At 35.0% G+C, this 22,832-nt stretch overlaps 3 protein-coding genes across 3 annotated transcripts; 2 read left to right on the top strand and 1 right to left on the bottom strand.

Annotated features, from left to right (window-relative positions):
- Nucleotides 1–5,709: 5,709 nt before the first annotated feature.
- LOC140176442 (uncharacterized) lies at nucleotides 5,710–6,144 on the top strand. The gene has a single exon (XM_072207811.1). The coding sequence runs from the start codon at nucleotides 5,710–5,712 to the stop codon at nucleotides 6,142–6,144; it is 435 nt and encodes a 144-aa protein (XP_072063912.1).
- Nucleotides 6,145–10,754: 4,610 nt separating this feature from the next.
- Nucleotides 10,755–18,461, top strand: LOC112719740 (DNA-directed RNA polymerase 1B, mitochondrial). The gene is made up of 20 exons (XM_025770412.2): nucleotides 10,755–11,566; nucleotides 12,029–12,325; nucleotides 12,571–12,825; nucleotides 12,907–13,040; nucleotides 13,144–13,204; nucleotides 13,353–13,411; nucleotides 13,763–13,880; nucleotides 13,998–14,111; nucleotides 14,406–14,537; nucleotides 14,640–15,056; nucleotides 15,294–15,344; nucleotides 15,698–15,768; nucleotides 16,003–16,087; nucleotides 16,297–16,449; nucleotides 16,535–16,609; nucleotides 16,733–16,822; nucleotides 16,918–16,965; nucleotides 17,235–17,349; nucleotides 17,423–17,526; nucleotides 17,606–18,461. Exons 1-20 carry the CDS (start codon nucleotides 11,042–11,044, stop codon nucleotides 17,714–17,716), a joined length of 3,015 nt encoding a protein of 1,004 aa, XP_025626197.1. The 5' UTR covers nucleotides 10,755–11,041; the 3' UTR covers nucleotides 17,717–18,461.
- A 421-nt stretch (nucleotides 18,462–18,882) lies between these two features.
- Nucleotides 18,883–22,188, bottom strand: LOC112719741 (amino acid transporter AVT6A). The gene is made up of 5 exons (XM_025770414.3): nucleotides 21,607–22,188; nucleotides 20,886–21,038; nucleotides 20,589–20,792; nucleotides 19,782–20,247; nucleotides 18,883–19,404 (listed from the first exon to the last, which is right to left on the bottom strand). Exons 1-5 carry the CDS (start codon nucleotides 22,034–22,036, stop codon nucleotides 19,266–19,268), a joined length of 1,392 nt encoding a protein of 463 aa, XP_025626199.1. The 5' UTR covers nucleotides 22,037–22,188; the 3' UTR covers nucleotides 18,883–19,265.
- Nucleotides 22,189–22,832: the final 644 nt, after the last annotated feature.

Here is a 22,832-nt window from a genome sequence, read left to right as displayed (position 1 = left end):
TTAAAATATAAATTTTGAAATACAAAATATATATTAAAAATAAGTTAAATGATATATGTATTTATACACAAATTTATAATAGATAATTTGATAGCTAATTTTTTATATAAACATAATATTTTTATTATAAAAATTATATATATATTTTGCCCCACTATCAAAATTTTTTGGATTCATCACTGGTCGAATGGTTAGTTTATTTGTTCGTTTAAACAAGTGTTAAAAATTTTTAAATTTTATTTTGTGCATGTAACAACTAATTGGCCAACAATAAACCTTCAAATATACGATAAATTAATTTTTAATCTGTCAAATTAAAAAATATTATGAACAACAAAAAAATAAAAATAACACTTGAAACCAGTGGGTTTTGTCCTTGATGACTGTGAAACTCTACATCTATTTTTCATTAAATATATAAAATTTACATTTATATATATGTACATGCAAAGGGCCCATTATATGTATATAGGTGGGAAATTGTGCAATATTGGACACCAATGTGCCATATAATTCCAAAATCACATGGCCACACAAATCGGGTCACAAGTTTTAAAAAACAAGAAGTTTGGGTAGATATCACAAAAATTGAAGATCATGTTGGTGAAATAAATTAATAAACAAATAAATAAGTTAATTATCAATTTAGTATCCAAACAATTTAGCGACAGACAAAAAAAATTTTAAATGATGCTATCGTTAAAATAATTCTTGAATAATTTAAAAATCCGATAAAAATAACTAATAAATAGTATATTTTTTTAGGTAACAAAAAAATTTTTATATTTAACAAATGACTTATCCTTTTGATTCGAATTTTTGTAACAATATTTAAATAAATATCTAGAAGATGTACAAAAAGAATTTAGAATAAAATTTTATCTATAATTTTTCTTTTTATTTTTTTTAAAATATGATCATTCATAATAAAAAAATTATAAAATGGCCAAATTTTAAAATAAAAAGATCTTTTTTTTTCTAATAATAATTTCAAAACTTTGTATTAAAATTTGATTTCTAACGTTTTTTTTAAATATATATTTATTATTTAATTTTGTTTCGTATTTTTAAATTTTCAGAGACTTATTTATTGTTAATATATTTTAAAAAAAAAAATTATTAGCAATATAAATTTTTAGATACTATTTAGATGGTTTAAATTAAATAAGTATATGGGAGACAATATTGTATTAAAATTGAACAAAGACTTAAACCTAGCTAAGGAATTGGTCTGAATGTCTGATCTACTTATTTTACATTGATTGAATTTCATAAATTTGCTTAGAAATACAAATTAAGAGATGTGATAATAATGATCTCTATGAGGTCAGACACAGATATACACATGACACGATATAATACAAGATACACCTAACACATTGATTTTAAATTTTTGTTAGGCACAAAAATACAACACACATATATAAAATATAAAAGTACAAATCATTTTTTTGTTAATTTAGAATCAATTTTAATCCTATATATAAAGTATTTTAGATAGTTTTTTATATTAATAACTAATAATAAATATTATTTTTAAATTTATTTTAAGAATATAAGCTAACAAAAAGAATTAAACATGCCAGCAACTCGTAATCATATTCAAATTTTTTTATATTTTATTAAGATATAATTAAACATGAATATTAAACTAGTATCGTGTTTAAAATACATGTAACACATATCTAAATATAATAATTTAACAAAATATTCATACTTTTTAAATTTTAATAGTTAGATGAAGATTTCACTTAGTTTATTTATTGAAAGTTTTGTATTAAGTTTTGGAATAATCAGAAGAAGATCACGGATTAAACTTGATTATGCAGAATTAAAATAGAGAGGAATTGAAACCTAGACTTATAAAAGAAGATTGATATTATTATTGATTATTAGTGTGTCATATCCTTTTACAATGAGCAACCTCTAAATATATATATAACACACAGAAAAGAAGAAAAATAGAAAATATCTCTAACCGAAGAGTGCCAATTAGATAACTAATTAACCAACAACTAACTATTCTGAACACCCTTCTCAAACTTAGGTAGAATTTTAAAATCACCCTAAGTTTGTCTTTGAACTTGCTAAATATATAAGTGTAAGGACAGCGATTTGGTTAAAACATTAGCTAATTGGTCTAATGCGAGTATGCGAACAACATAAGTTCTTTGTTGTTGACTATATCTTTGATGCAATGCAAATCGATTTCTAAATGCTTGCATTTATTGTGTAAAACAGAATTGGTAGTAAGGATCAGCAAGCACTCTGAATGTTGCAAAAGATAGTAGGAGCTATGGATTGAGCAATATGTAATTCCTTCGATAATTGTTGGGTTGACACATGCTCATTTTGAGCAGTAGCCATCAAGCGGTATTCTGTTTCTACTAATTTTGGATTGCTTGTTGCTCTTCCAAGAAACAAGATTGTCTCCAAGATAGATGCAGTAACCTGTGATGGATCGCCTATCATCAATATCATTTGCCCAATCTGTATCATAAAAGGCGAATAAACGAACATAAGAGCTCTCACAAAAAATAATTCCATGATCTAAGGTTTTCTTTAAGTATCTGAGGATCCTTTTGACTGCCTTCCAGTGATGCAGTCTCAGATTATGCATGAATTGGGACGCCTTATTCACAGAATACACTAGATCTCAGGTCTAATTATTATAAAATATTGAAGTACACCTACAATAGATCTATATAGTTTTGAATTTTCAAAATGTTCAGAATCATGAACATCCAATTTTAGATTAGCTACCATTGGTGTAGGCATAGTATGACCATCAGACATGTTAGCATGACTTAGAACTTCAGCAGCATATTTATGTTGATTTAGAAATATAATAAGTTTTAAGTCCCAGAAAATAATGAAAACTACCTAAGTCTTTGAGAGAAAAAATATTGTTAAGATTTGTGATTAAATTGTCAATTTCAATACTATTATTACTTGTTATAACAATGTCATCAATATAAACAAAAAAAATAACAAAATTATTATTTTGTTTAACAAATAGTGAGTAATCAGATGTTGTATGCTTGAACCCAAATTGTATTAAGACTTAAGAGGTATGATTTAGAATATTAAACCAGGTTTATAGGACTGTTTGAGGTCATAAATGGCCTTTTTCAGTTTGCACACAAGATTAGAATTTTCATTTGAATATCTTAGAGACTGAGACATATAAACTTGTTCTTCAAATTTTTCATTAAAAAAAGTATTGTCAAAATTAAACTACTTCAGAGACCAACCAAAAAACAAAGCAATACTAATAATAATTCTGATTGTACTAGGACGAATTACAAGATTGAAAATTAATAGTGGTTTCAAACTTATTAGGGTCATCAATAAACATAAGTCAACAACTAATACAATGGTTGACTTATTAGTGCTAAACAAACAGTATTTCAAATAGAAAAGTCTATCAGTCAGTAATTTTATTAAATTTTGACTAGCATGTAACTAGCAAAAGAAGAGTGAGTAATTTCATACCATTGGATGAAATCTCACACTATTAAAAACATTATTAATGGCTACTTGATAGGTACAAATCACAAAAATTGCTGGTCCCCTAACACTCCTCATTTCAAATAGCAACAACTAACTCAATCTGAAAACCGTATTATATCATATTTTTTACTTTTTTGTTGTCCATGGTATTTTCTAGTTCGACAGGTCAAGCATTAATTTATCGCAGATTTAAGTTTTATTTAAGGATTTGTCACTGGCCAATAGGTTGCTGCATGCACAAGACAAGATTCGAATCCCCGATACTTATTTAAAAAAATGAATGAGTTGACTACTCGACCAACCCAAATTGATTTTGAGATATCATATCTTCTGCTCTTGAAGCTAGGAGCAACAACTTAACAGCATCAGCAATAAAATAATGATAATAACCTTAACTATTTGTTCAATAATTTTCCAATTAGTCCAATAACTCCCTCAAATGAAAGGCCTATGCAATGATAGTAGCAGTTCTTCTTCTCCAAATTCACCATGGCTTCTTTCATGCTCAAGCAATAATAGCATACCATCTCCTTCCATTGAGGTTCCACTTCTCACATATACTAATATAGTAATATGGACAATATAATTCAAATGTAGCTATAGCTAGAACACCATTTATTCAAAGAATTTTTTAATGTGTAAAATTACACTTATATTATATATAGCATTTCATTGAGTAGGTGGAATGCTACTATATATTTTTTTTGCATGTCATGAAGAAAGTTAACTACGTGCACCCAATTTAGTTTCTGATTGAAATTTCAGAGACTAAATTGATGTACATCGTGAATTTTAGTTATCATTTTGGAAATTCAGTCATCTGGAACAGACTATTCTAGAGTGTATATTATTGTATTCTAGAGCTTAGTTTAATGTTGCTTTTGAGAAGAAAATATGGAAAGGGATATTGGTAATTCCAGAATCCAGAGCATAAAAAAGTTGACCTTTTTCCCCCCAATTTTTTCGTGTGAGTGTTTTGGTCTGTGAATGAATCAAATTTTTAATCTTTTTCATTTCAATTCATGTGAAAGGGTGAAAGATTGAATTTTGGATTGGTAATGATAACTTGTAATAGTTTAAGAGTTTCAGTTGCTATACGAAGTTGAGTTTTGTGATTTAAATATACCCAAGCTCTACAAATATAGGTACAACTAATTTCAGCTTGAAATCTAGCTCTGCTGTTATTTAGTAATGGCTGCATTCTTTTGATCTTTTCAAATCAGTTAAACCGCTGAAATTCTACTCTCTTTTTTACCACTCCGCTTCTGCTATCAGGGTGAACAGAAGAAGATAAAAAGGACTAAAACTCAGAAATATTGGGATTGGGGGAGTGAGTGTGAACTATACCTACTTTTTAAGGTCTTAAGATTCTTACTTTGTGCATCTTACTTTCATCAGCTATGGTTACCTTCTAATTTGTCCTTTCTATTCCAGAAAATGCGGAATCCAAAAGAAGTTCAAAAGGATGAGTACTAACAACGGTCAACATAAGTTATATATAAAAATGTCAATTAGAAGGTTTGGTTATTTATGTATATAGCAATCTGTGATATATATTTTTGGTAGGAATAAATTAGGATAACAAATCAAGCTGCTATATTAGAAAAGATTTGCTGTGATTTGTTGATTAGAGTGTATATATATGAAAGTTTGTATCAAAGGCAAAAGGGGCCTATTACCATTTCTTATTATGGTATCAGAGCCTAACTTGAGAAACACATAAAATAGAGGACGATCTGAGAAACCATGGCGGCAGAACCAGAGAAGACCATCGAAGACAAACCACACTCCTCAGGAGGAGACGAGAAGAAGACTCACTCGCCGTACGACCTCAACGCGAGTGATAACCCAGGAAACATAATCATGCAGGTGCAATTGCGTGGAAAAAATTATGACGAATGGGCGAGGGCTGTGAAGATTTCTCTTCGAGCTCGGAGAAAGTGGGAATTCATTGACGGGACTCACACAGAACCAGGAAAGGATGCATCTGAACTTGAAGATTGGTGGATAGTCTAATCCATAATTGTTTCATGGATTTTGAATACGATCGAGCCAAGCTTGCGGACCACCGTGGTGTATGCAGAGAATGCGAAGATGTTGTAGGAGGAGATCAAAGAACGCTTTTCTGTTGTGAATGGACCTCGAATACAGCAGTTGAAAGCAGATTTGACAAGGTGTAAGTAAGAAGGTGCGTCCATGGCTGCATACTATGGGAAGTTGAAAATACTTTGGGATGAACTTGCAAACTGTGACCAGATTCCCAAATGCACCTGTGGTGGGTGCAAGTGTTCAATTGGCTCTCAACTTGAGAAGCGAAGGGAAGAAGAAAAGGTTCATCAACTCCTCATGGGTCTTGATGATGTCAGTTATGCCACTGTGAGGTCAAGTATCCTTGCAACCGATCCCTTACCTTCGCTTAATCGTGTGTACCTGATGTTAATTCAAGAGGAAAGGGTGAAGACAATCACCAAGTCGGCGGATGAAAGGGGATTGGTTGTGGGACTTACGGCGCATGTCAGCAACAAGGCTAGAGGGGGAGGTGAACATGGAGAAAAGGCCGTGACGTGTTCCAAGTGTGGCAAAAATGGGCATGATGTGAAAGAGTGTTTTCAAATAGTGGGTTACCCATAATGATGGGGTGACCGGCCAAGGCACGAACGAAAAGGCACTGCCAGAGGATCAGGAAGACAAGGGATACGCAACCGAGGGGCTCAAACACGTGCTAATGTGGCGTGTACTGGAGGAAGTGGAAGTCGTGTGAGCAACCTAGAAGAAAAGAATCTTGACATGATAGGTTTAACTAGTGAGCAATGGAAGGTATTGGTTGATATGATCAGCAAACAAAAACCAGCTAAATCTGAGAAAATGACTGGTAAGAAAATTTGGGATTTGTGGATCATCGATAGTGGTGCTTCTAACCACATGACAGGTACCTTGAAAATTTTGTGTGAAAAAAGGACCATTCCAGGATGCCCAGTGGGGCTGCCTGACGGTGAGCAGATGCTTGCTTGCAAACAAGGAACTGTGGTTCTTGACGGAGGACTTCAGTTGAAAAATGTTCTTTATGTACCAAAATTAAAATGCAACTTACTTTCTGTTCCACAATTAACTGATGAAGAAAACTGTGTTGTACAATTCACTGACAAGCTGTGTATTATGCAGGACCGCACTTCGAAGAAGATGATTGGAGCGGGTGAACGGAAGGATGGGCTCTATTGGTATCGTGGTATGCACAAGGCTCAAGCAAGTCATGTCAAAGCTGAAAATAAATTGACTCTATGGCATAAGAGATTGGGACATCCATCATTTAAAATTGTGCAAATGATCCCCAATGTGAGTGACAAATGTACTAGCGAAGAGGTGAATAAAATTTGTGAAATTTGTGAAAAATCCAAACAAACAAGAGATAAGTTTCCATTAAGTGATAGTCATGCTTCGAGTATTTTTTATTTGATTCATTGTGACTTGTGGGGACCTTATAAAACTCCGTCGTCATGTGGAGCCTCATATTTCTTAACCATTGTGGATGATTGCTCACGGGCTGTTTGGATATATTTGTTAAAAGAAAAGATGGAAGTGTCTGTTACATTGAAAATTTTCTTTGTTTTGGTTGAAAAATAATACAATAAATGTGTCAAAATGGTGCGATCCGATAATGGAATAGAGTTCATGTGTTTAAAGCAGTACTTTATGCAACAAGGAGTGGTTCATCAAACTTCGTGTGTCGGAACTCCACAACAAAATGGAAGAGTAGAGCGCAAGCACAGGCATATACTAAATGTTGCCCGGTCCTTGCGATTCTAAGGTAATCTCCCTATTGAGTTTTGGGGAGAATGCGTTTTAATTACCAGGCACCTAATCAATCTCACACCGTCCTTAGTGTTGAAAGGAAAATCCCCATATGAAATTATTCATGGAAGAGTTCCCAGTTATGAACACCTGCGAGTTTTTGGTTCTTTGTGTTATGCTCATAACCAAAGTAGGAAAAATGACAAATTTGACAGTCGAAGTAGGAAATGTGTGTTTGTCGGGTATCCATTTGGGCAAAAAAGATGGAAGCTGTTTGATTTGGAAAAGAAAGTTTTTCTTGTATCTCGTGATGTCCATTTCATTGAAGGTGTGTTTCCCTTTAGTGAAGCCCAAAGAGCAAACTCACGAGTTGACCAAATTGGGCCCCCAATGCTGGAGCATATTTTTGAAGAGGACACTCCAATTAGGTCAATTTTCACTTCCCCCACAGCTAAGCCCATTCCTCCAAATCAAAATGAGACTCTAGAACATTCACCCACTGCACCTGACATCCAAGACAGGGGGGATATGAGCTCCGAGACGACCCTGACGAGGACGTCGTCATCCCCTCCAAAATCAGCGACGAGGAAATGGTGCCGATCTCCGATTTGCCACCAGCCGCAACCGAAGCCCCCCTTGGTCGTGGACACCGTGTGAAAATGCCCTCCATCAAGCTGCGCGACTTTGTCACCACCGCCACTATCCAAAAGAGCCCCTCCATCCAGAATCCGATTTCGTCAACTTCCTCAGGTGTGTCCTATCCTATACAAAACTTTGTGAATTGTAATAATTTCTCTGACCAACACCGCATTTTTCTTGCTTCATTACAAGCCGAGCAAGAACCTCGGTCCTTCTCCCAAGCTGTCACAGATTCGCGATGGCGAGATGCCATGTCCAAAGCAATTCAAGCACTGGAAGTTAACAACACATGGAAGCTCACACCTATTCCTCCAGAAAAGAAAGCTTATGGTTGTAAGTGGGTTTATCGAATTAAATATAATTCTGATGGGTCAGTCGAGTGATTCAAAGCACGGTTGGTCATCTTAGGAAATCAACAAGTGGAAGGACTAGATTACAATAAAACGTTCTCTCTGGTGGCAAAGATGGTGACCATTCGAACAACTCTTGCCGTTGCAGCAGCCCGGGATTAGGAACTTCACCAAATGGATGTCCATAACGCCTTTCTGCATGGCGACCTTGATGAAGATGTATACATGAAGCTCCCACCCGGGTTCCAAGTGGCTCAACCAAGCTTAGTGTGTAAACTTCAAAAATCCATCTATGGCTTGCGACAAGCTCCGCGTTGTTGGTTTGCAAAATTATCCTCTGCCCTTACTCGATTTGGTTTCCAACAGTCACAAAAAGACCATTCCTTGTTTAGTCTCTGTAAAAATGATGTCCACCTGGTTGTTTTAGTGTATGTTGATGACCTTGTGATTGCAGGAAATAATGGTGATGCAATTAACAAATCCAAACAGTACTTGCACAAGTGCTTTCACATGAAACACTTAGGGCGCCTGAAATATTTTTTGGGGGTTGAAGTTGCCCGATCTTCCAAGAAATTTTTTCTGCGCCAGCGAAAATACGTCTTGGACATCATCACTAAAGCAGGTTTGCTGGCTGCTAAGCCCGCAGCTACTCCGTGTGAGAAAAATCACCGGTTGGCATCCGCTGCTGGCCCTGTTCTCTCTGATCCTAGCATGTATCACCGCCTCGTTGGAAGACTCATATATTTGTGCTTCACCAAACCTGACCTCGCCTATAGTGTTCATGTTTTGTCCCAGTTTATGCAGAACCCACGTACTGAACATTGGCACGCCGCTTTACGGGTTGTTTGGTATCTGAAGGGACATCCGGGGCAGGGCATACTTCTACCTAAAGAAAATGATTTGCAACTCTATGGCTGGTGTGATTCTGATTGGGCTGGCTGTTCGCTAACACACCGGTCTCTTACAGGGTGATTCATTCAATTCGGTACCGCCCCTATCTCGTGGAAAATACAGAAACAACAAACGGTCTCTGCCTCTTCTGCTGGAGCTGAGTACCGCTCAATGGCCAAGACAACCAGGGAATTAATATGGATAAAGGATATACTATCCTCGCTGCACGTATCGTATCCTGCTCCCATTCGCTTGCACTGCGATAGTCAAGCGACGCTTCACATTGCTAAAAATCCAGTCTTCCACGAACGTACCAAGCACATCGAAGTCGACTGTCATTTTGTCCGGGATGAAATCATACACAATCGACTATTACCTTCTTATGTTCCTACTCATCTCCAACTAGCTGATATTTTCACCAAGGCTCTCGGGACGAAACAGTTTGGGAAGCTCTTAGTCAAGTTGGGCATTCAAAATTTACACGCGCCAACTTGAGGGGGTAACAACGGTCAACATAAGTTATATATAAAAATATCAATTAGAAGGCTTGGTTATTTATGTATATAGCAATCTATCATATACATTTTTGGTAGGAATAAATTAGGATAACAAATCAAGCTGCTATATTAAAAAAGATTTGCTGTGATTTGTTGATTAGAATGTATATACATGAAAGTTTGTATCAAAGACAAAAAGGGCCTATTACCATTTCTTATTAAGTACAATGAGTTTTACAACTAGACTTTTAATGAGTTCTTGGAACACTTGCATATACTCACTTCACTACTGAGGTATTTTGATCATTTTATGAAAGAATGTTATCAATTTGTGACAGATTAATGAAAGCACAAGCACTTGGAGATAGTTCTAGTTTAGAATTTATGAGGGGTAGGAGAATTTTGGAGGTTAATCCAGATCATCCTATCATTAAAGACTTAAATGTAAGACCCTAGTTCAATGCTATTGATCAATAATAGTCTTTAGTTTATCAAATTCGGGATTTTTGAATGGGAGAAGTTATTTGACATGTGTTATTTTTTTTTCTTTACACTTTTTGACAATTTTAAAGTGTAAAATTGCATATCTTGAAAATTTAGAATGTAAAGTGCAATAGCATTAACACAAGATTCGAGGAAGGGACACACCGAATTAATTTGATAATTACATTAGATGTTGATTTTACGGCTAAAAAATTACACAAAAACAAATATAGATGTAAGTTTTGTAGTTGTAATTTTGATCGGAGTTTTAAACTTCTTCGCTTTTTTTTTTGTTACAAGCAGCATGTAAATATTTACTGTAAATACAAAACACGCCGAATAAATCAAAATTTTTTAAAATGAAAAAGTTAGTAAAGCGAAAAATTAAATATTTTTAAATTAAGATAATAAAACAGATATTTTATGAGAATTATAAATTCAATATAATTAATCTCTCACTTTACTACTTTAGTAAGTACCTAAATTTCATGTTTGTTGAGGGAAAAGTGTGATTCATGAAAAGGGAAGAGAAGATAGGTAGATCAGCGTTTTTCGTTAGTCTTTCTAAGACAAATAATATACCATTTTATGAGCACTAAAATTTTTCAAAAATACCGATTTAATATTTATCTCTATTAATTATTTATTGAAAAAGGGTTTTACAAGGAAACAACAGCGGAAGAAAGATGAGATAGGTTTTATGAAGGGTTTAGAGAGTTCCTCTTGAAGGCTTTAGAGGCGGCTGCTACTTCTTGCGCCTCTCACTCACCACATTCTAACTTATTTTCTCGGGAAAATCCCCCCGTCACTTTCTCATGACCCAAACACCATCAACCTGCAACTAAGCTCTCTCGATCTCACGCTTCCATCATCGCAAAAATGTGGACCTACTTAGCTAAGCGAGCTTCCTCAACGAAGTTCAAGCTACCCTCCGAATCCTTCTACTTACCTTCATCTTCCAATTCCCGAAGTTTTTCTCGGCATTTGAATTTTCCCGAGAAAATTAAAGCCGCTAGGACCCAGATACTACCAGGGTTCCAGTTTTTGGGTTTCGTTAAAGTTGGAGTCTTTGCACCGAGAAACGAACTTTGTGGATCCAATTTTTCGTTTTCTGAGGAACACTTTGGTTTTTCTAAGTACTTGAAGTTAGCTAGATATTATGGTAGCGCTGCTGAGGCTATTGAATCCACTACTGATACGGAAGATGATTGTCCCACTTCCAATGAGGTTCAGAAATTGTTGGAGCATATGTTGAAGGAAGAAGAGAAGGGAAAAGCAAAAGCCCAAGTGGAAACGAAGAACGGTGGTGTTGAAGGCATGGCTAACTACAAGTTCAAGATGCTTCGGAAGAGGCAGATAAAGGTGGAGACTGAGGCATGGGAAGAGGCAGCTAAAGAGTATCAGGTATAGAAGATGGTGGAGAATTGAAAACTTCAAATTTATATGTATATATGTCAGATACTTTATAGTAGCACTAAATTCAATCAATCCAATTTGATTGAAAGTCTCCACTTAATAGACCAAGTGTACCCAATTGCATATATATCTAGTTATATCCCAATTTTAAAAGGATTTGATACTTAATCTTCTCATTTTGATCATGAGGGTATTGCAGGATTCAACAGTTAGATTGATGAAATTTAGTGCCTCTAAGCATATATAAAGGAAGTTAGCAAGTTAGAAAAGCATAATGTGTTCTTTAATGACAATTTTTTGTTTTCTGAAATTCTGCATGTTTTGATCGCCAGGATAATATTACGGTATTCAACAGTTAGTAACTTAACTAACTAGGGGGTAAGAGAGAGAGGGAGAGGTGTGGTGTGTAACCTAAGTAACTTAACTAACTAAAGTCATATTCGATATCAGGAGCTATTGGATGACATGCGTGAGCAGAAGCTTGCACCCAATCTGCCTTACATGAAATCGTTATTCCTTGGTTGGTTTGAGCCTTTGAGGAATGCAATTGCAGCTGACCAAGAGTATTCCAAACGCAATGTGCATAGGTTGAGCCATGCTCCTTATTTCAATGAGTTGCCCGCGGAGATGATGGCTGTGATCACAATGCACAAGTTGATGGGGTTGTTGATGACCAACAGTAATGGAGTAGGCAGTGCCAGAGTGATCCAAGCTGCTTGTCAAATAGGTGAAGCCGTTGAACATGAGGTATGAAATATTGATCTGATAAGGGAAACAATCTAATATTTGAGCTATAATTTGTATGGTAATTCCAGTAATCTAGTTTGGTTATGTGGTTAATATAGTGCTAATGTCGCTTGGATTTTGTGTTCAGAAATAATGTGGTCAATTCCTGTTTTTTGGTTCAAATTAGATTGTTTCTTCTATGAATTCAAAATAATCAAGTTTTCAATTTTTCATTAACTGAAACTGTAACCTTGTATGTGGATCAGGCAAAGATATACAGATTTATGGAGAAGACAAAAAACACGAAGAGTGCAAATGCTGACAAGCCTGATGGAGGATGTGCTCCTGAATCCATAGAAACGGGCAAACTGAAGGAAGAGAAAGAGAAAATGGCTAAGGACCAGAAGAGACTCAGGAAAAAGGTTTCCATGTTGATGAAAAAACAGAAGCAGAAGCAAGTGTTGGGAATAGTTCGGGGTCTAGATGCTTCAAAGCCTTGGGGACAGGAAGGTCAAGTAAAGGTTTGTGATGTTCTTGTTGTACCGACGAACATCGCATGTTTTCTTATTTTTATTTTATGACATAGTTATTTTGAATTCCAGGTTGGTTCTCGTTTGATGCAATTGTTAATAGAATCAGCTTACATTCAACCGCCTGCTAATGAAATTGGAGATGCTCCACCAGATATATACCCTGCATTTAAGCATACTCTTAGAACTGTGACAAGTGATTCTCAGTGAGATTTGTAGCTTCTCTCTTTAATTTTTTTTGTCACAATCAGTGTCTTTAATGTTCTACTTCTCTTTTGTTTCTCACCTGAATACTTTTTGCTTGATTAGGAGTAGGAGATATGGTGTTATTGAATGTGACCCACTGGTGCTCAAGGGCCTTGAGAAGACTGTAAGTGACATTTTAAGGTCTCATATCCACATTTCTGAGTAGGTTATTTAGACAGATTTTGTGTCTCTGTATGTCCAACATCACATTTTCTTTCATGCATTGAAATTCATGAAGTGATGCTAACTTCAAACTGTATTTACATCAACAGGCTAGGCATATGGTCATGCCCTACATGCCAATGCTGGTTCCACCTATTAACTGGACAGGGTACTTCATATACTTTTTCTTAAATAATTTTATTTGTAATATTCTGCAAAGCTCATTGAACCTTTGGCCTATGTTAGCCTAGTTTATTTTATTTGCATAAAGCCAAGTTGCTCAAAGTTTTTGCAACTAGCAACATTTGAATCATAAGTTCCTTTTTGTTTTCTATTTGGGATAGCAGAAATTCAAAGATATTTGCTGTTCCAATGTCATAGCTTTTTTTTTTTTTTTCTTAATTCAGATCATAATGGCACAAAGCTTGAACTTGTTCAGCCAATTACGTTGAACTGTTTTGATTGCTAATTTATTTATTTATTTATTTACTTTTGGCGGAAATGTTGCAATATTTTGTAGGTATGACAAAGGAGCATACTTGTTTTTGCCATCATATGTTATGAGAATACATGGAGCAAAACAGCAACGCGAAGCAGTTAAACGGGCTCCAAGGTGTCAACTTGAGCCTGTTTTTGAGGTTGGATCCCCCCCACCCCCCTCCAAACCACACACACACCCCACTCATGTGCTTGCATCTGTACACGCTCAACAGTCAATAGATGTTGAAATTAATTCTATTATCATTTATGGTCAGGCCCTTAATACTCTTGGCAGCACCAAATGGAGGATAAACAAAAGGGTGCTCAATGTTATAGATCAAATATGGGCTAACGGGGGATGTCTTGCTGACTTGGTGGATCGGGAAGATGTGAGTACCCGACGAACTTTGTTGCTATGTTATTTGTCTTACCCTTATATACCCTCAAACCTTAGCCCATTCAACTTCATGAAAATGATCATGATTTATAATTGCTTCACAGCAAAGATTTGTATATATACAAATAAAATATTTCCATGTCACCAAATAATTAGATATGGCAATTTTGATACTCCTTTTACCCTTGCAGAAAGAAACTAAAGCTGCTTAAAAGAGAGTAGAAATTAAACTGACTTGGGTGGATGAGTCAATATGTTTTGACACTATTTCATCTTAATCTTAAAGGTTCCCCTTCCAGAAGAACCAGATACAGAGGATGAATCAGAAATCCGAAAATGGAAGTGGAAGGTCAAAGCTGCCAAGAAGGAGAATAATGAGAGACATTCACAACGATGTGACATTGAGCTTAAACTTGCCGTAAGAAGTCTCCTAATATTCTTCAAATAGACTAGTAATATGAAATTATTTCCATGAGAGAGAACATGTCAACACCAACACATTGGCTAATTTTGGCTGTAGGTTGCACGAAAGATGAAGGATGAAGATGGCTTCTATTATCCTCACAATCTTGATTTCCGTGGGCGTGCATATCCCATGCACCCACATTTGAACCATCTCGGTTCTGATCTATGTCGAGGTGTACTCGAGTTTGCAGAGGGGCGACCTCTGGGAAAGTCGGGATTGCACTGGTTGAAAATACATCTGGCAAATTTGTATGCCGGTGGTGTGGACAAGTTATCTTATGAGGGCCGGATAGCATTTACCGAGAACCACGTGAATGATATATTTGATTCTGCAGACAGACCACTAGAAGGAAATCGTTGGTGGTTGCAAGCAGAGGATCCTCTTCAGTGTTTGGCAGCATGTATCAATCTCTCTGAAGCATTGAGAAGCCCCAATCCTGAGGCTACAATTTCTCATATGCCTGTGCACCAGGTATCTTGTGCCGAGATTTCAGAATTTTTATTTGGGAACATATGTAATTGTGTGATTTGGCCTTGTAATTGTAGGAAAGTTCAGTTTAAACCATGTACCAATACAATATTGTTCTGTTGTTTTCTATTCATTTGCCATAAGCATGCAAGTTGTGAAGTTGAGAATTGAGAGGGCAGATAATCATAGTTATGATTCTTAGCATTAAAATTTCTTTTTATATTTCCCCACATTTTGTAGGATGGTTCTTGCAATGGCTTACAACACTATGCAGCACTTGGCAGGGACAAGGTAATACATAACTGAACATTTTGTAGATGTTACATTGTTTCCATTGTACTGAATAATATGGTCTTGGTACTGCTTAACTTTTGCGTATCATGGAAAGATGGGATTGTTAAAACTTAAGATTTGATGCTCTAATTTCGTCAAAATGTTAACCACCGCATTTTATATTTGTCAAGAAGCAGCTGCCCCAGCATTATACCTAACAATATTTGATACATTCTTTTTTAATTTGCCTTTGAAACAAAACCTTTTCTGCTGTATGGTCGATTGAAATTTTTGCAGTTTTATCCTTCTCTTTTTCTTCTTTTTAATTGTGGATCATCTTAGATTTTCTGCATTCCTTTTTCTTTTTGAAGTTGGGAGCTGCTGCGGTTAATCTTGTTTGTGGAGACCAGCCTGCAGATGTGTATTCGGGCATTGCTGCCAGGTAATAAGCACTGTGAATTATACATTATAGACTGCGGAATAAATTATTCTAAACGACGAAGCAATTATCAACTTTTTTTCCTTGATGCCACTCTATCAACTCAAGGAGTTGGTTCCATTTGCCCTTGCATTTGTAGTAACCCATATTCCTTTCTTGAATTCTAATATTATCATTTATTTCTCGTTTTCAATAATCTACCTGTTTGATGTTTTCATATTTGGTATTATGATGCAGAGTTCTAGAAATAATGAAGAGGGATGCAGAGAAAGATCCTAAAACTAATCCCAATGCATTGCATGCTAAGTGTCTGATCAGCCAGGTCTCGGTTAATTTTCAATTTCTAAAAGATAATTTATTTATTAAAAAATGTTTCTGTTTTAATATTCTAAAATGAAAGACATGCATGTTAGACTAAAGATTTTGCCATAAATGGTGGTTTTTGTTTTCCTCCTTCGGAATGTGAAATGACACCTCTATGTCATCCAGTGTTACATTAACTAAACACTTTATCATTATTGACGCCGTTAGGTGGACCGAAAACTGGTGAAACAGACAGTGATGACTTCAGTCTATGGAGTAACTTATATTGGGGCCCGAGACCAGATCAAACGTAGGCTAAAGGAGCGTTGTGCCATTGAGGAGGATTCAGAGCTGTTTGCTGCTGCTTGCTATGCTGCAAAAGTAAGAGAGAATTTCATTCTTTGGTGATGTATATACACATTTCCGAAGCGAGCATTGTTATTTACTTATGATTCTCTTTTCATAGACAACTCTCACTGCCTTAGAGGAGATGTTTGAGGCCGCAAGAAGTATCATGGGCTGGCTAGGTGATTGTGCTAAGGTATGACTAATTTTGCTTTGAATGGCATCACTTAAAAGAGTGAGCGAGTGGTTCGACTATTTATGCTTTTAAAATATATATAGCTAATGCTTCTAAAATTCATATATTTGAACATGGAATTAGGTGATAGCTACCACAAACCAAGCGGTTCGGTGGACTACTCCCCTCGGGCTTCCTGTAGTACAACCGTACCGACAATTAGGAAGACATCTTGTAATATTCTCAACTGTCAGCCTCATCTTTCATTGTATAGTCTCTGAAAATCAATGAAATTAAATCATTAACATGCACAATTGAATTCAATGCAGATCAAGACTTCCCTTCAGATATTGACATTACAACGTGAGACTGACAAGGTAACTATTAACTTGATCATAACTGTCAAAACAGACCACATACTACAGAATTGTGTAGTTACTTTAAAAACTAATTATAGTTCTATTCGAGTCACTGAGTGTCGTGAAATCCTGTATTTGTGAATCAGACTCCTTATTTTGGATGATTAATAATCATGGTTCATCTTGGCATCGTATAATTTAAGACTAATTCATGTTTTTTGTGACTCAATTTCACTATCTGGTCTCTTCAATGAGATAAATATTTAAATATCGCATTTATTTTACAGGTCATGGGTAAAAGGCAGAGAACAGCTTTTCCACCGAATTTCGTTCACTCTCTTGATGGTTCTCACATGATGATGACTGCAGTTGCTTGTAAAAAAGCAGGGTTGAACTTTGCAGGTACTTACTAATTACTTGTATATATCTATATGTACATTAGCGTATTCTTTTTAATCGAATTTCTTAATCGCAGGGGTGCATGATTCGTATTGGACGCATGCATGTGATGTTGATGATATGAACAGGATACTTAGGGAGAAGTTCGTCGAACTCTATGAGGCTCCAGTATTAGAAAATGTAAAGTATCTCTAGTTTAGATTACAAGCTTCTTTATACAGAATTATTTACCTTTTTCTAAAACTTTTTTTATTAACAGTTGCTTGAGAGTTTTGAGAAGAATTTCCCAACCTTGAAGTTTCCTCCCTTACCGGAGCGAGGAGACTTTGATCTCCGAGAGGTTCTGGAGTCTCCTTATTTTTTCAACTAGACTCGAACCTAAACGCGAGTTGCCTATCTAATTATAATTCCCCTTGGCTTCATCCAATTATGATGAAATTGGTATTATACCTAGTTCCTACTAGTCTTGTATGAGATTTCAAAAAGCTCAAGAACAAGACATGAAAGAGGACACAAAAAATGCAAAGCAAACTTTGGGATATGGCAAATTCAGTGTCCAATAGGAACCAAGAACTTCCCAACACAATGCTGAACAGATATGCTTTCATCCATGAAGAGATGTCCAATGCCAAATCCACTCTGTTTATATAACAAGGAATCACATGATCCAACCGGGGAATCCATCTCGGTCCGGCGCCACCACCGAATATTGATTTACAGGTTTAGAACCCTGCTTGAATCAGTTGTAAAAGAAGATTCAGCAATATACAGCAGCCAATCTGTTTTTTGGTTCATAGTTGATAACACTGCTGAATAGTGATCATTCTAAGTACCAAGGAGATTTTCATCAGATGTGCATGCTTCAGAAGAACCAATTTCTTTTCTTTGTTTTTGCTTCTTATATAGGTTTGTATTTTTAGTTTGATTGTTATTCTTTTTGTGGATGATGGGGAGAGGAGAAAAGATGAGAAAGCATATGTACCAGTTTTTTTTTTTTTTTTTTTTTTTTTGAACAAGAGAGCTTAACACAATAAGTAGAACAAGAATAACTAGTTTTTATAACTTGATAGAAATGTAAAGGCAATTTATATCAATAAAAAACATTATTACATGAATTTACATGGTTGTATACTTGTATTCTCTCTGTTTCTTTAAACTTTCTCATTTAATTTTTATTTTCAGGAATAAAAGCCTAACTTATTAAATTATAATAACCAATCTTCTATGGAAAATTAATTATCTTGTTTTTTTTATAGGAGAAATATTTTATTAATTTTAATATTTTTAATATGAAAAGACTTAATTACAAAATTAAAAGTAGTTTAGGGATCAAATTGAAAAGATAAAAGATATAAGAACCTAATTAAAAATTTGGTAAAATTATAAAGACTAATAGAATAATAAAACTATTTTAATTTATGATGTATAATCATATAATGATGTTTTTTTAGCTCTTCTCTCTCTCTCATTTGATACTCTCTTATCATTATCCATTAATCATTATAGTGATTACACTTTTAATTGTAATCAGTAATATTGACACTAAAAGTATTCATTTATTCAAGGGGCAATTAACATTAGAAAGAATGTAGAATCAAGTACCAAACTAAATTGGTAGTTGATTATTAGTTTATTACCATTCTCCCCAAAACTAAATCTGCTAGGCACCACTTAAGTTCTCTGAAAATTATGAACCTTACATGTAAAATATGTTTAAATGTTCACATAGTTTTTCACTTTTACTTTCAGTTCCTCTACCAAAACTCTTTGCAGTGAGTCTTGTACTTCACTTTTTCAAACTCAATCCAAAAACAAGTTCATTCTCTGGTTCCATTAAAGTGTTTGTTTTGCTTAAATTGCTTGGAATGAGAGTATGGAACTTCTATCTATTAATGGTTACTTATAGGCACTTTAATAAGTCAATGAAGATCATCAACTTCCTTCCTGAACATGGAATTGGCGTTACTGTATATCGCTATGATGTTCGAGAATACGGCAAGAGCGATCATTATAACGGATAAAATCTTGTCCTTCTTTGATGCAATGCCATGAGAATCCCTGCAAAACCAGAATTATATGTCAGCTTCGAAAATGCATCTATGACATAGCTTTTTGAAAGTTCATAGCAATTTCAATCCCAATAGCTTTGTTTAACATGGGAAAAAAAAATTCCGGGGAAGCTTTCGTTTACTCTAGCTTCTGCCGTGGATTAGTCTTACTTCTACAGAAAGCAAAAACTTGACACACTCGCATTTCACGCCTGTGAAATCGAGTTCATAATATACAACACTAGCATCCTACTACAAAGGGTCGTAGTAGGATGATGAAAGGGTTCAACAAAAAAGATTCACATAAAGATTCACTACAAAGGGTTCAACAAAAATCAGCATGATGAAATTACCAAAAAGTAATGAACTGTGACTAAGAAATCGCACCTTAGAGCGATCGCAGATGGGAAAATAAACCCAAGGCAAACGGTGGCAGTGGCTCCAGTGAATTGAAAAGCATCCCATATGCTTGGTATAAAGTTTGCAGCTATGTACACTAAAGCAACAAGTCCACTGGTGATCGAGACAAATCTACACTGATCTGAATTCAGTGGCCTAGCTGAAGGAAAGATAAGATCGTCAAAATTGAAGCGCAACGAGAAGAAGATCACCGGGAAAACAAGCATGAGGTGGAGAGCATAGCTAATGCGAACAACGTCGTTAAGGAGACTGCTGTAAGGGATGCCAAGATCAGTATCAAAGTTGGCTAGCACATCATCCAGAGTTGATTCACCAAATAGGAGGAATCCGAATAAGGCTGTAAGAATATAGATGCTGGAACACAGAGAGAGTGATGCGCGCACAACCGGTTGTATCAACGAGGAGTCTCCTAGCTCCTTGTCTATTGTATGAACTGCAGAATACAGAAACTTTGGTGAAAAAATTCTTCTAACACCTAAACTTGCTTAATATTATTGTTAGTTACATCAATTATGCAAGTAAACTAAAAAGCATACATAAAGAAAACTATGTCATATTAGAAATCCTAGGAAGTATTAATATACAATAACCATATTCTCAACAACAGAAGAAAAGAACATGATTTGTAAGTCATAATTCATTTTATTATGCATTGAAACCCATGAAATCCACCCTGCTTTTCTACCGCTCATGAAATAATTCCTACTAGGACATGTATCAGACAGAAAACATTGTTCACTGCTATATTTGCAATAGCGAAAAAGTAGGACTTACCATTGTAATGGCACACAAATGCTGTCACAAGAACTGGAACTGCTGTGAAGAGATTCCATAGAGATGCACTATCAGTAACATTTGGAAGTAACCGCGGACTAGCAATACTGCCGTTAAACAATTTAAACAGTGTGATTCCTGCAGTTATGACTAGAAACACGATCGCCAGAGCCACCGCTAAAGCAGAAGAATACCTCAATGAATCTGCATACCAATACAAGAAGATTACTCAACTTTGCCAAATGCTCCAAAATTATGTAACATTGCTAAAAGATTTGATAGTATTGTTGTTGTTACCTATTCTCTTAACAAATGCCAGTGGAGCAAATATGAAAAGGGTTGTAACAAGAAGAATGAAATAACGGCCAGTCCACCAGCATTCACCAAACCATCCTTCAAGCACACCAAAATGGTGAATTCCACTTGACGATGTTCCAGAAAGCACATCACCTAGAAATCAATCACAAAGCAAAAACAAACTAAACAATTATTGAATAAAAAATAAGGGTAAGTTTGTTTCATACTTTTCTTGCCAACATTCACATATTTGTATGAATTTTATAAAACAAACCAAAATTCAAAAAAGTTGTCTTCAGCTTTTCTAGAAAACCCTAAACAGAGCAATTTCTAAGCAACATCAATTTCCAGTCACTTCAACTATATATTATATATTCATATATAAATCAAGCTATATAATTACTTTTCTGGATATCATAAATAAACTAGGCACTCTAAATTCATCCACTTCAACTAGAGAAAGACAATATTCAATATTCAACACAAAATAGAAACCAAGTCTTGGTCAATTGCAACACAGATATTCATGTTTATTGACAATTCAGAAGTAAGAACAAGGAAAAGTTAGTAAGTAATAACATCAATGGAAAAATCTATTATCAATCATGTTATGCGTACACAAAAAATTGGCTACTCGTATAAAATACATGTTGATATATTAATTTAGTTGAAGCGATATTTATTTTGAAAACAGAACAAATACAAAGTTTGAAATGTATACCAATTATGATCATATAGACAACAAGTATCCCAAGATTATTGATGAAAACAGATATCTGAAGCACCATTGTTCCAAGTCTTCCAAAAGCAGAACCCATGACATGAGCATAGGATGAAGCTTTGGCAACTCTGCTGAACCTTAGGAGTATGTCAAGAGAGGTGTCAGTGAGGAATGCAAGGAAGATGATTGATGAAATGCCAAGGAGAAGACCAAGCACTTTGATTGCTGCTGGTAAGGCCATGATTCCAGCACCAATGATTGTTGTTGATAAATTGAACACTGACCCAACAAAGGATGCACCATCAGCATCACCATCATCATAATCATGATCTCTCTTTGTTGGTAGCAATGGAGAATGTTCATTAGCATCATCATCATCAATGATGAGTTGCTTCTTTGTTCTTGTTGGGGTGTTGTTTTGCAGTGTCATGGTTATTGATGAATGAATAATCAATGAATGATTGAAGAAGCTTCTCTCTTTCTCTCTCTTTCTCTCTCTCTGAGTTGTCACTACTATATTTATGTAATAGCCTCACATGTTATGGTTTTTATGGTTTTAGAACAAACAATCGTGTGTCTCGTGTTCAAATATCTATCAGAAATTTTAAAATATGTTCAATCAATATTAAACCGAAAACCAATCCAATCCAAACCGATTCAAATTAAACCGCTCATCCAATCCAATTCAAACTGAAAACCGATTAAAACCGCACTAATTCGGATTTGATTGGATTATATTTTTTGCAAACCGCTGGATTGGATCGGATTTCGGATCTACTTTTCATAACCGATCCAATCCAATCCAAACAGCACAATGTGCTATAATATTATTATTTTATTATTATATTTACAATTATATTTATAACATGTTCAATTTGTTATACATTTTTCTATTATTCATGTATTATTATTATTTAATAAATATTTTATGTTTAAAATATTATTTATTTATTTATTTATTTTAACTAACCTATAATTTTATTTCTATTGTTATGTTATCGTTGGCTTTTTAAGATATGTTAAGACTTGTTATGTCATTGTTAATTATTTAAAATTTGATGTTAAGACTTGTTATATGTATTTAATTTTTTTTATTTAAAAAACCGCAAATCCAAACCGATCCAAACCGCTTGAAATCGGATCGGATCGGATTTTCAAAAAAAGTTCATCCAATCTAAACCGCACCGCACATAAATTAAACGTTCAGATCGGATGACTTTTTCCCG

Source organism: Arachis hypogaea, chromosome 11 (genome assembly GCF_003086295.3).
Source record: "Arachis hypogaea cultivar Tifrunner chromosome 11, arahy.Tifrunner.gnm2.J5K5, whole genome shotgun sequence".
Taxonomy (NCBI): Eukaryota; Viridiplantae; Streptophyta; class Magnoliopsida; order Fabales; family Fabaceae; genus Arachis; species Arachis hypogaea.
Note: the sequence above shows the minus strand (reverse complement) of the source record. Positions and strands in the feature narration are given on the sequence as shown.